The 12,341-nt window shown below is 37.8% G+C and overlaps 1 protein-coding gene across 1 annotated transcript in view; it reads left to right on the top strand.

Moving 5' to 3' along the window:
• SLX4IP (SLX4 interacting protein) overlaps window positions 1–12,341 on the top strand; it is a 215,088-nt gene that overhangs the window by 184,571 nt on the left and 18,176 nt on the right. Inside the window, 2 exon segments of the mRNA XM_037051650.1 lie at window positions 3,961–4,038; window positions 6,764–6,849. Coding sequence (XP_036907545.1) covers window positions 3,961–4,038; window positions 6,764–6,849 — 164 coding nt within the window.

The raw sequence follows: 12,341 nt of genomic DNA, 5'->3' as shown, positions 1-12,341 counted from the left end.
ATGTGTATATGAAATATGACAAAATATTATCCATAATTGAGTTTAGATGGTGAGTTAAGAGTGTTCTTCACACTCCTTTTTTTAGATGTTTGAAATTTTTCATGATTGTGAATGATGCTACTAATGAAGTCACCTCATAGAAGTCTTCCTGAACCTGCCTCGTGTTTTGGGAAAAGTGCCATGTAGTGATGGATAGAGTCCACTGTGAAGTGGTACTTACCTGCCAGGTCACTGAAAAACATTTTCTCAGGCTCCCTGTGAATGGTCTCAGAATAGCCATGGGTAAGGGCTTTCCACTGTACCACACACTCCCCTTGGCAGTCTTGGGGGAAGCTCAACTTGCCTTGGCCATGAGTCCCCTGGAAAACAAGTGAGGCTGGATAGTTTTACAGTAAACTCTGCGTGTTGGATATTTGCTCTCAGTGTCTTGGGACTATGAAATAAAACAATCCCAATGACCACTCCCTTAAAAAGTATTACTTATTGGAACACAATATGACTTAAAAACTAATCTACTGCCTTGCAAAGCCAGGGTGGAATTTGTTCAACTCATATTTGATTATGTTGCTATTGTTGTTTTTCCCTTCTATTCATAACGTCTTTGAGATTCTAATAAAGCTATTCTGGAGCAGTTTATTTTAGAACAGAAAATAAAAATATGCAGAACTTTGATTTGTCCTTATATATGAGCCATCCTTTCTTCCCCTGATAAATATTGCTGACTACTCTCCACTTTCATTCTTTGAGATTAATGTTCTTTGGTAAATAACCAGGTGAGCCAGAAGAAAGTTATTGTGATAACACCTCATTTTGGGCTTCATTGTAGGTTGGAAGATTGTAGCAAGGTAGAGAGAAGCAGCTCTTTACAAATTATGGAATGCGGGAGGCTTAGGGAATGGAAACTTATGGGGCTACTTTAGAGGTCAGGGCAGGAAATGGACTCTTGCTTGTACTGGACATCTTGTGACATTAGTAGTGCAGGAATATAAATTATTTCTTGAAATGCACATATCTGAAGACTCCTGGTAAAAAGATGCTTCTACCACAAAGCTGCCCTTCCTCTAACTGCCCAGTCTCTTCTGCCTAAAAATAGTCTTTAGATTTAGGAGGACCACAGGAGCTAGCAAGAAAATAGGCACACTTAAACATGATTTACAAGTGTCTAAAAATCTTGGAATGCCATTGTCAAATAGTTTTCAAATGAAAAGGTTATCATTTTATGATTTTTCATCTTGCTCTCTACCCCCCAAACCACTACTCACCCCCCGCCAACCTTCTACTAACAGGAGATCTGTGCATTTAGAACACCAGTGTAGCAAGCCAGGAGCTGGTGCCCCTAGAGGGGAAAGCAAAGGGCCTCCTGGATTCTTTGCCAAATTTCTATTTAGCTGTAGAGAATAGTGGAGCTTTCCTTTAGCCCTGGATAAGTCCAGTGGCTTGCTGGACTCTGTGATACTGCTTTCATTAAAGAGCAAAGATAAGAATATAGTCTTATCATTGCCTGTTATTTATGAATAAATGAAATACTTCTCCCAAGGATTTCATCAGCAGTGATTTTTCATCAGCAATGATTTTTTTTGCTTTTGTATCAAAATCAGTTTGCCATAAGATCTGGTATGAGTACCTATTGTGTTTAATCTTTCCCTAAGTTTCTCTTTAAACAATAAACTTTCCTATGGCCAATGGAATTTGTAATAAGCAGGTGCAAATTCTTTTTTTGCATTTAAACTTGCCATTTTTCTTGTAGGTGCCATTAGGCAGAGTTTTCCATTGAAACTAAAACAAGAGGCCGATTTAGGAATGATTCTTTTTAGCTTAATCCCATCCTAAAGGTGGAGAGTGTAGAGGAAAAGGTTTTAATAAATTCAGTTCTCTTAGTAATTCCAGTAATAAATCATTTAGTTAGAATTTCCTTATGCTGCTTTATTTTTCTATAGGGAAAGGTGTCATATTGAGATTTATTTAGCCAACCAAGTAGGATTTAGTTATCACTCAAGTGGTATCTCCAGATACCAGACTTCCGGAACTCAGAACTGTAGCTTTCATAGTCAACTTTAGATTTAACCTCTTCCTGATAATAATATTTATTGCTGGAGATTTTGTACAGGGAAGATTTTTGACATTTCAAACATGTCATCTGAATCTTAATCACTGAGCACTAGAAGTGATAAGTGTGATCTGCCAACAAGGGCAGAATGACTTAGATGTTGCATTTTTTTGTTGTTGTTCAGTTCTTTGGAAGACTCACATTATAAATCATTATTTTTTAATCACTTTAAAATTTTCTATGTGTGTTTGTGAATCCCAAATTGTAAAGGATATCTTTGCTACAGTTTTTCTCCCCTTTGTGATAAGACAAATAAACTGATGTAGAAGTCACTTCTTCACTTTCAGTGACCTGAGGAATGAAGTATTTGTTTAGAAGCACTCAGAATAATTCCACATGTTAAGCAAAGGAAACACATATCCAAAATGTAATCTATTTCAAGTGTGTTAGGAAAAAATTCATGTCAGTTAATCTGCAGATTATCCTACCATAGATGCTGCTCTTTATTTCTCAACCCTTGTGATTAAAGCAATTGTGCTGTCAGAGCTGTGCTTATTTCGACAGGACGTTAAGTCTGTGGTCACTAGTGCTCTGGATTTTTCTACAGGAGTGTTTGAAGAATAGTCAATGTAGAAGTGGGAACTTCTTTGTGTTCTTTATGTACAAGTTATTTAAAAAAACTCATAGTCATGGGCTTTGAAGAATCTGGTGGTCCTGGAGACCACCTCTTGCAACTGTTGGCTTTTCCAATTTCATGGATAAAATACTGTCTCTGAGGTTATTTTAGAACTTAGAGACCCTCACCCGTCTTTTGCAGGCCTTTCACTTCCAGTTCTGCCACTAAGTACTTAACCATGTTAACAGGAATACTTTTACTTAATATTTTCAGGGAAGTCATCAAACAAGAGTAACTTTTACATAGAGGGAGCAGGAAGTGAAGGGAGGGAGAGAGAAAGGAACTCAGCTTGTATTTTCTGTGAATCACCTGAAGTTCTGTTGCCATTCTGTAAGATACATATTAATATGTCCATTTTATAGATGGAATTTAGGCTTCTTTCACTTAACATTGTGTTTGTGAGATTTGTTTCTGATATAGCCAGTATTTTTAATTAGCTCATTTATTTTTAGGGGCAGTGTAGTATTTCACTATGTGACTGGCTTCCCCCACCTTTTTTTTTTTTAAGTAATAAACATTCTATTGGTAGATATTTGCATTGGTTCCAGATTGGGACTCTTGTGAAAAGTGTTACTATGACCACCTGTATATTCACACTTTAAGTTCCACTTCAGATAGTCAAGCAGACTTTTAAAGTGGCTGCATCAGTTTGTACTTCTGTCAGCAGGATATGAGAAGGTTACTTTGCCACATCCTTGCCAATACTTGGTGCTCTTGGTCCTTTTCCTTATGTTATTCTCATGAATTGACGGATTTTCTTTTTCTTTTATTTGGCTTATATATTTTTTCCATCTCATTCTTATAAAAGGCTTTTCTGTACTTGAATTAAAATGACTTATTTATAGGTGTTAAATGATTCTTTTGTATGCTCGTATGTAATGAGTATCAAATGGTGGCCAAGATCTATATACCAACTTAGTCTAAATTAATGGCCCCATATGAAGTTCCTGGTTTTTTAATAAATGAGGCCTCCTCATTTATTACATTTTACCAATGAAGCGACTGAGCCACTTCAGGCGATAGGGGCCATCCCAGGTGTTATGGCCAGGCCTTCTAGAAGAGCCAAGATTGTAATTTTCACCCGTTCCTCTTAGGTGAGGCCCTCTATTGATTTTTGTACTCTTTCATTATCTAAATAATTATTGAATGCATACTGGATAGCAGGCACTGGGCTTGGCCTGTGGGATTCAGTGGCAAGCAAGCTTGTAACCTGATGGTATCTTCTTTCACTGTACAGGTTATGGCTTTCAAATCACAGCCTATTTCCTCAAGAGGGGTATACGCCTTCGCTGCTTTGGTGGTTCACAGAATCCTGGTAAGAAACTGGTTTCTTGGGCTGTCAAACATTTTGTACAATTAACTTGCCCTAGAAAGGGAAGAAAATTAAGGGATGAAGATTCCTACCTGCTCCGTTGCCTTCATGATATTGAAGTACTAAGTAAAAGTATCTCTAAACATTTGTGACTATTTCTTTTTTAATTTTCACTGTTTATTACCTGCCTGACAACACTGAGCTGGGTCACACTATACTTTGCTTTCCTGCTGCGTTTCTGCACTCTCAGCACTTTCACTAAGCTTCCAGAGTGACTCACAGGGAGTGAAACGATGCATCACTTCATCGGTGCCTCTGCACACTGAAGCCCTGGGATATGGAGCAAGTGTGTGCACAAGAAAATGCTTTCCCAGCCTAGAGCCGTCAGAGCCTTTCCTAGGTGTGTGGTGAGGCCAGCTTCCCCTTATTTTCCCAAGTCAAGATGTCCACTAAGGAAATGATGTCAAACATGTCCAGCCAACAACAATAAAGTCAGATGCTAATGATCATTCTCCTAGGTGATCTGAGCATTGGAAAGAAAATCTAGTTCAACTTCCTTGGATGATTTTAGTATATAAACTATTAAACGGGGACTTTAAACATTTAAAACAGGGATTTTAACTGCATGGAGGTTTGCTCTTGGATTCTTCACAATTATCTACACTCTCTTAACTTTACATGTCACTTGAATATATTACTCTCTTAATGGGGCCTTCCAGTTCACTCAGTTCCTCTAGTAAAGTAAGCCAGTTAACCCGAATCTGTTAAAATATCGCCTAGCTACTCTTCATGGTAGAGATTGCTGTTGCCTAAATCTTCATTTATATATTAAAATAATGCAGATCTCAAATGTGACCTAATTAAAGGGATATAGAAGTTGCCTTCTGTTTACAAAAAATGCACCAAAATGTTCAGAATCCACATTCTTCTTATTTTTCAGAGAAAGAAGTAGAAGAATGAAACAGAGGAATTATTTGATAGAATGGATTATATTTGAATTCTGGTTCTGATCCTCTAATAATTGATAGACCATTTTGAATTTTAATTCTGATCCACCAACAGTTGTACTTCAGTGTTAACGATAATTCGGGAGGAGAGAGAGTGGCAAATAATGAACTCCGTGACTGTATTTCTCCTTCCATAAAGTGGGAAGCTGACTACTTATCACTTACTTCAGTAAGATAGTTTAAGAATTAATGGATAAATAAAAACTGCTTTGATAATTTTGGTTTTCTGGCTTTTTGAAGTGCATTCCTGGTCACCTGACCAAATATGGCATCCACAAGGGGTCAAAGTTTAAGCATATATTCAGGATCCCTGAAATAGGGGTTTCTATATGAAGAAGTCTTGTGGGGGTAAGACCAAAGCTACAGGTTAGGTCCCAGTCATGGAGGGCTTTGATGATTTGTATGGTATGTGTTGAGCACTAAGGAGCCACAATAGGGGCTTGAACATGGTTAAGGGGAGCTACTTTTAGAACTGCAATTTATTCGTGCTTAGCAGAATAAGTTGGAATAGGGAAGAGTAGCCACCACCAAGGAGACAGCAGTGGTCCAGGTGAAAGGTAAAGAGAGAGCTGTTACTGGAACATCAACTCATTAGGGTTTTGCTATAATTTAACCTAGCCAAGTGGTGTAAGGTGTTAACTGTATTCAGGTTCTATGTTTGCATAACTGACACCTTCATGCTTGGCTTCCAAGTGCATCAGATTGAGATATGCTATGACCTTAGTGTCTTCACATTGTCATTCATTGTTGGAAATGTGCAATATATGTAAAAGGCTTCTCTTATCTGATTTATATCTTTAAAAACATGGTCACATGTAAATGGGAAGTTTTGTCTTTTAGAAAAAGGGCTTTATTTCTGTCATAAATGTGATACATGTGTATTACAAAAATATTCAAGCAATACAATGAAATGTAGAGAAGGGAGGAGAAGACCGTCTCCAACCACCCAGAAAATACTCAGTTAGCATCAGCTTAATATCACTCCAGGGATAGGTGGAGGCTGGATGGATGGATGGATGGACCCACAGATGGATGGAGGGACAGCCAGATGAGAGAAGTAGAGATACAGGTGACATTCAGCCTTCCCCATCTGGAAGTCTTTTTTGCTTTAAGAAGTTGTAATAATTAGATTACTGTGATTGTGGTGTAATTGTGTCATCTTTACTGTTGTATAGTTAACCACTTCCTTAATAGTTTGACTATTAATTCCTATTTAATGAAACTCCTATTTATATAGCCTGATTCAGATTGAGAATTTGCCCTCAATTTTAGGGGCCTCTCTAAGACCAGTTGACTAAGGATACAATAGGCAAACTAATAAGAATGTTCACAAGTCACAATTTCAGATTTTATCTAATATTCTTCCTCTTCCTGTTTAAGCCTTCACTCACATTAGAAATATTGATCCTGTTTCCCAAATGCGAGTTCTGAACAGGACAACAGCAAACTAACACAGAGAGACGGTTGCAAAGGCCCTGCCTGGGGGTTTCATGTGACGTAATGGTCCAGGGGCTCAGGTGGACCAATTTACGGCCTCCCCTGCATTTCCTAGACTTTTGTACTTGCCCTACCCTACAGGTGACAGAAACTGAAAGGTGGGGAGAGGACACATGTGTTTCATACATACATGCTTACTGCTATAACTTAAAAATCTGGCACCAAGCATTTCTATGTTTGTAGGTTTTTGATGCCTAGTAATTGGTTGTCTTTATTTTGTACAGAACTTCGTGTATTCCCCGATAGATTTGTGGTCTGTGTAAGTCAGCTTTCATTCAGTCATGATCTTTCAACACAGAATGAAGAATTGGTATGTACAAAAAATTCTGTAAACAAAGCTGCTTAACTATTGATTTATTGTAAAAAATGTTCTTAAAGAATTTTTTTGTTGTCATTTAACTACTGAGCACTTAATACATGTCTTCAGGGGTCAAAAGTAACCTACCTATTTTGCATGATAATATTGATTAATTGATGTGTAGGGTTTTTTAACCTCTTTTTTAAGACCTCTTGAAAATTTAGTTTTATCAGCAGTGTTTTTCCCTATCAATTTTAAATGAGAAAGCAACATTTTACAAAAAACTGTGATTGTGTGATTTAAATGAAATAGAGCAAAGTCTGTAAATGAAATGAAGCAAAATCCACATGTTTCCACTGGAAGCTCTCATTGGGGTCAGTGGCTTTTGGATTTTATTCCATGGTGAATCACTGACATTTTCATGAGAACCAGTACTTTTCCCCAGTGTGTTCTGTCTTAGTTGATAGGGTTCGTTTTCTTCCTCTCTTTTCTCATGCTGAGTCTTAAGCTCCATCACATCCTGTTACTCTTTCACTGGAGTTCTCTATTCAGACAAATAGAAACAGAAAACCCTGTAATGTTGGAGCTTACAGCTTTGTCTTTTAAGCTTAACATATACATTGAAGAGGGTCTCCTTGTGTGTATGTGTGTAAGCTTACTGTAGTCACAGTCCAATCTGTCTGTATAAAACTTTTTTCATATTCTCTAGACATATGTCTTAAAACTTGAACAATGAGAGGAAAAATGTAGCAGACATTAAATGTGGACATGAAGTATGACATGCTTCTAAAATAATTTATGAGAATATTAACTTACCACTTATGTTTATTTTTAATCCATTTGAAATTTGGCTCACATGCTCTAAAACCAGCTTCTTATCTCATCTTAAATAAATACGTAGGGAGAGTCTTCTAGAGACAATGAGGGTGAATGGAGACCCAGAAAAAGTAAGGAGTAGAGAACTCTTATTAAAATTTAGATGCTTTCATCTGGAACAAATAAATACTGAAGTAGAAATGCTGTTGGTAAACAATGTATTGTAATAATAGCTTATGTGAGTCAAAACAATGCAGAAATTGATCTGTGGTTTAAGAAAACAATTAACTGTACTAGAAAATAATACTGCTTTCAGATGGAATATGGAAAAAATTAGATCTTGTATGACATGTAATATTAATACTTAATATCTTAAGTTAGTAAGGGTGAATTGAAACATTCCAGTGCAAATAAAATATTATCCTCCTTAGGGGCACTGGTATTTATACAGATGTAAATTTTCTGTAACTGCTGTCATTTAAATCCTGTAATCTTAAGGACTTCTTAGATGTCAAGAAATTTCATTCTTAGAAGTTGACTGGTGTGAGCCCTTCACGTGAGCCAGTTCAGTTTTCTTATTTTCAGAACGTTCTGACTCGTAGTGATGACACTGTCAAAGATGACCAAGTTAGCTTATGAGAAAAATGCCATTACATCATAAGGATCTTTTCACTGTTTTGAGTGATTCTCTTTAGATGTAGTCGGGTTCTGTCTCTTCAGCTGCCCTTATTCCCCACCTCTGATCATCCCTCCATGCTGGTTCCCATTCAGGAGTCACTAAAGCCTGGTGCTACTGAACAGCTCCATCCCTGGACGCAGGCTTTGTGCACCCTGCCCTTTGACCTGCTCTCCTGTACATTTTCCCTCCTTACAGGCCTCCAGCCTGCCACTTCCCCAAGCTTGTCCCTACCAACAATAAAATATCTGGGTTGAGCAAAGGGCCATCTCTTACAAACAGTCCAGCGAACCAACAACAAAGCAGTCCTTCTACTACAATTGTCTTGGAGCTTTATCTTCATTGATATTTGAGCTCTACAGGGCATTCCTGTCTCTGCTATTTAAGGATCAATAAACAATCCTTCCTTCCCAGAATTGCCTTCCGCTCCAGAGGTGGCATTCTCACTCCCTTATGTATTTCAAATGCCCAAACCCAATGATATCCAGCTCTCAAGGACCATCTGATTGGGCAAGGCCTGGGGGATTGGCTTCCTGAGTAGCTGTTTTGGAGATTGTTCTGCAGTTTAAACTTCAGTTACTTTCCAGTAACTGTTTACTGAACTTTCTCTTGCCAGACACAGAAGTGACAAGGGAGTGAGCCAGTACCTAAACAGCAGCCTGGGCGCCTGACTTGTGCTGTATCCTCGAGTAGCATATTCTTTTTCCTTCATCTTTAAAAAAAATTTTTTTTTTTTTGATCCTCAGTGTCTAAGTGACAGTTGGTGAGGAAATCTAGGAGTGCCTATTCAGGACTGCTGTGCCTGGGGATTCTTTCAGCCTGTACACAGGGTAGCCAGCTGCACTTAGCCCCTCATTCTTAAAAAGGTGACTGCACGAAAGAACCATTGTTCAGATCTAGCAGCACAAAGGCAGTAATCCCCCTCTGTGGGGAAGGGTGCAGAATGAGCACAGCCTGCCTCCCCCTGACCCCTTGCAGCTCTAGGGAGGTCTGTCACCTTGAGGGACATTGAGGGCCACTGGTGCAGGGAGATGCTTCATGTTGCAATAGCTCTGCACCGAGTGCCCATGTGCCAAGGATGTGGGAACTGTGATGTGTACTTTGGGAAGAAAGGGCATTATTATGAGATGAGTCACTGTAAAATATTTTTGTTACTACAGTTTCTCATAAGAAATCTTGAAGCTCTTGTAGCCTCAGTTTGACCTATTGCTAGAAGCGGTGTTGGGTCATCATTTGGGAAGTTTTTACTTTTAATTTCTTTTTCCTTTCCTTTTTTTCCTTAGAAATATGAAGAGTATAAAATAAAATTTGTATTGCACGTAGCTATATTTTATTCCAACAGTATTCTCTTTCATATTTACAAACCCAAGTCCTTGTGTAGAAACTTCTTTCTCAGATGTAAATCCCAGGAGCCTTTGGAAAATTCAAAATTACTTATTATTTTTATTTTCTATTAAAGTAAATAACCAGTAATACCCAAAGCAATAACCTTTACAAAGTAATAAATGTATTGTGTATACACCATTTATATATGTATATATCTTGGACATTTCATGGTCAGCGTAAAGCTACTATCTCAGAGTACTGGTTGCAGCCAATCCTTCTAGTCTCCTCAGACCCTTCCCATCTGTTCTTACGTCACCATGTGACACAGTTTGCTGAGTGCTGGCTCTATGCCAAGAGCCCTGGCAGGCGTGGGACAACTAAAAAAATGAGAAAGTTCTCTTGCCTTTAAGAAACTTACAGTTTGGCAGATCAAGAGCACTGGATCTTATCCTGGTGACCTAAAAATGTAATTCAAGTGGAGCCTTTTGTTTTTCTTAAAGATGTACCTATTCTGCACTGTTGTGCTTTGACTGGATCCTGTCTACCATTCAGAAGCAAAGTGCAAAATTCTAAGTTACTTTCTTACTTATAAATCTAAGCAGTAAAAGTCTTATCCTTTTGGAAATTTAAAAAATAACATTTAGTACTCATGCTACCTAAAAGTGAGTCTGTAAGTAAGATACTTAGAGTCCTATGTGTTGTGTCCAATCTGTGAAAATAGCTGGTAAGATGGTACGGATGTGCTCTCACCACACAGCGCTATGTGCTGCGTCCCATCCGCAGGGTCACCTGCACATCCTGACAAGCCAATACTGAAGCACTACCTATAACACTTAAGTCAAACTACTTTTTTCAGTGCTGAAGAATTCTCCTAGTTTATGAGTATAAAATTGAAATAAAAACGAGTCTGAAGAAGCAGTAATCTACCCTTGCATAGGTTATTTTTAGCTTGACTTTCGTGTTTCTCAGCTGTGCATAACTAAACCTCTGTGGACCATGGCTCTCTTCTCAGTCAAAGGGAAGGATATCAAATTATTTCAAAAATCCTTTCTCACACTGAATTTCTGTCAGAGGAAACAATGAAAATATAGGTAAATAAAACCCATTAAATATTTTTGCACAGAAGAGAACTTGTAGATTTTTAAATGATGATTAAAAATGGATTACAGTTATATTTTATCTTAGGAAAGATAAATAGAAATTATAAGGAAACATTTTAATCCATATATTTTTAGAATAGAAGAAATAAACTACTGAACAATTACTGCACTAACTTATATACCCAGATGAGAGAATTATTTAACTTTCATAAGGGAATTTTTGTATAGGCATAAATTAGGAAAAGAACTCCTTTTTGTATGAAAAAAAGTTAAATAAGTAGTGGGTGGTTTCTTCTATGTTTTTCATGATGTATATAGTCTTTGTAAGAATCCACTCTTCTTATCTTACTGTATTTTCTAAACAATGTTAGTGGTAAATTACATGGGAGCCATTAACAAGCGATGCCTGTAGCACTAGGAAATGTTCCTTGAGTGGGAGGAGGCCATTTCCCTATTCCACATTTCCCACAGCATTTTGAACTTGTTTTTTTACTTAATAACTGCTTACCAAAATCATGCATGTTCATTGTACAGGAAACTTTAGAATCCAAATATGTACAAATACAGTAAAGATACCCACAACTCTCAACCCAAAGATAGCCTGTTAATGATCTGGTCTATACCCCTCCATACTTCATACTTGATAACTGAGGTCAGTGTGTATTTAACTAGGGCCTCATTCATTTATAAATTCTATGTTTGTATCCATTTTTCTATTAGTATTTTTCTATCTTGCAAAGTCTTCCCTGTATAAAAACTTCTTACATTGTAAGGAAACGAACTTTGTGAATTTAGAGTTTACTTTTCAGTTGTATGCCATTGTTGTGTGGTAGGTGTCTATGTCCTCAATTTTATCTTTTCTATAATGATGACTGCCTTAGAGATTTTTGTGTTTCATTTTTTTCATTGAGTAATATGTGCTAATATTTTCTTCTGGCATTTTTATGAAATTTAGTTTGTGATACAAGCTCCTTTTCGTTCTATATATTGGTCCATATTGTGCCTCAAGAAAAATAGATGTGCTCAGCCTCCCTGTGCTAATGGGGCCTCACTGTTGGGGCACACAGGACAAGGAGGCCTTGCTAGAGACTAGGATCCCTTTGGCCCCATGGCAGCAGAACTGAACTGATGCTCAACTTCCACCTGCCACCTCCCCGTGCTAACTGCCATTACCTTTTCAATCACCTGTGGTCAGTGCTCGTGGTCAGAACACACAGTCATCAGAGAGTTAAGGGACAAATTAGCCACACCCTCAGAAGGGCCTGTAGGTGGGCTGTTTTCCTTGGACAGGGACAGGAATGATAGCATCCACCATTTCCACCAGCCCCTATGTGGACTCGCAGGTGGGTGATACTAGTGAAAATGCTGGTGGTGGGGATGAAATTTTCTTGGTTGACTTGGTCTATTTAGAAAATTTTTTCTGGACTCTGATAGAGAAGGTAAAATATTTTTCTCAGCTGAAATCACTTTTTTAAAGATCAACTACCCTTTGCTTCTATGTTATAATAACCTAAGGTATTGTTCTCTTTTTCTAATAATGAAATTCTCCTAAATGATTAACAGGATTTCTAAATGAGATGGTTCAT

This window comes from Sturnira hondurensis, unplaced genomic scaffold (assembly GCF_014824575.4).
Source record: "Sturnira hondurensis isolate 20B ecotype Veracruz unplaced genomic scaffold, ASM1482457v3 Scaffold0007401, whole genome shotgun sequence".
Taxonomy (NCBI): Eukaryota; Metazoa; Chordata; class Mammalia; order Chiroptera; family Phyllostomidae; genus Sturnira; species Sturnira hondurensis.
This window is presented reverse-complemented; position numbering and strand designations above follow the sequence as displayed.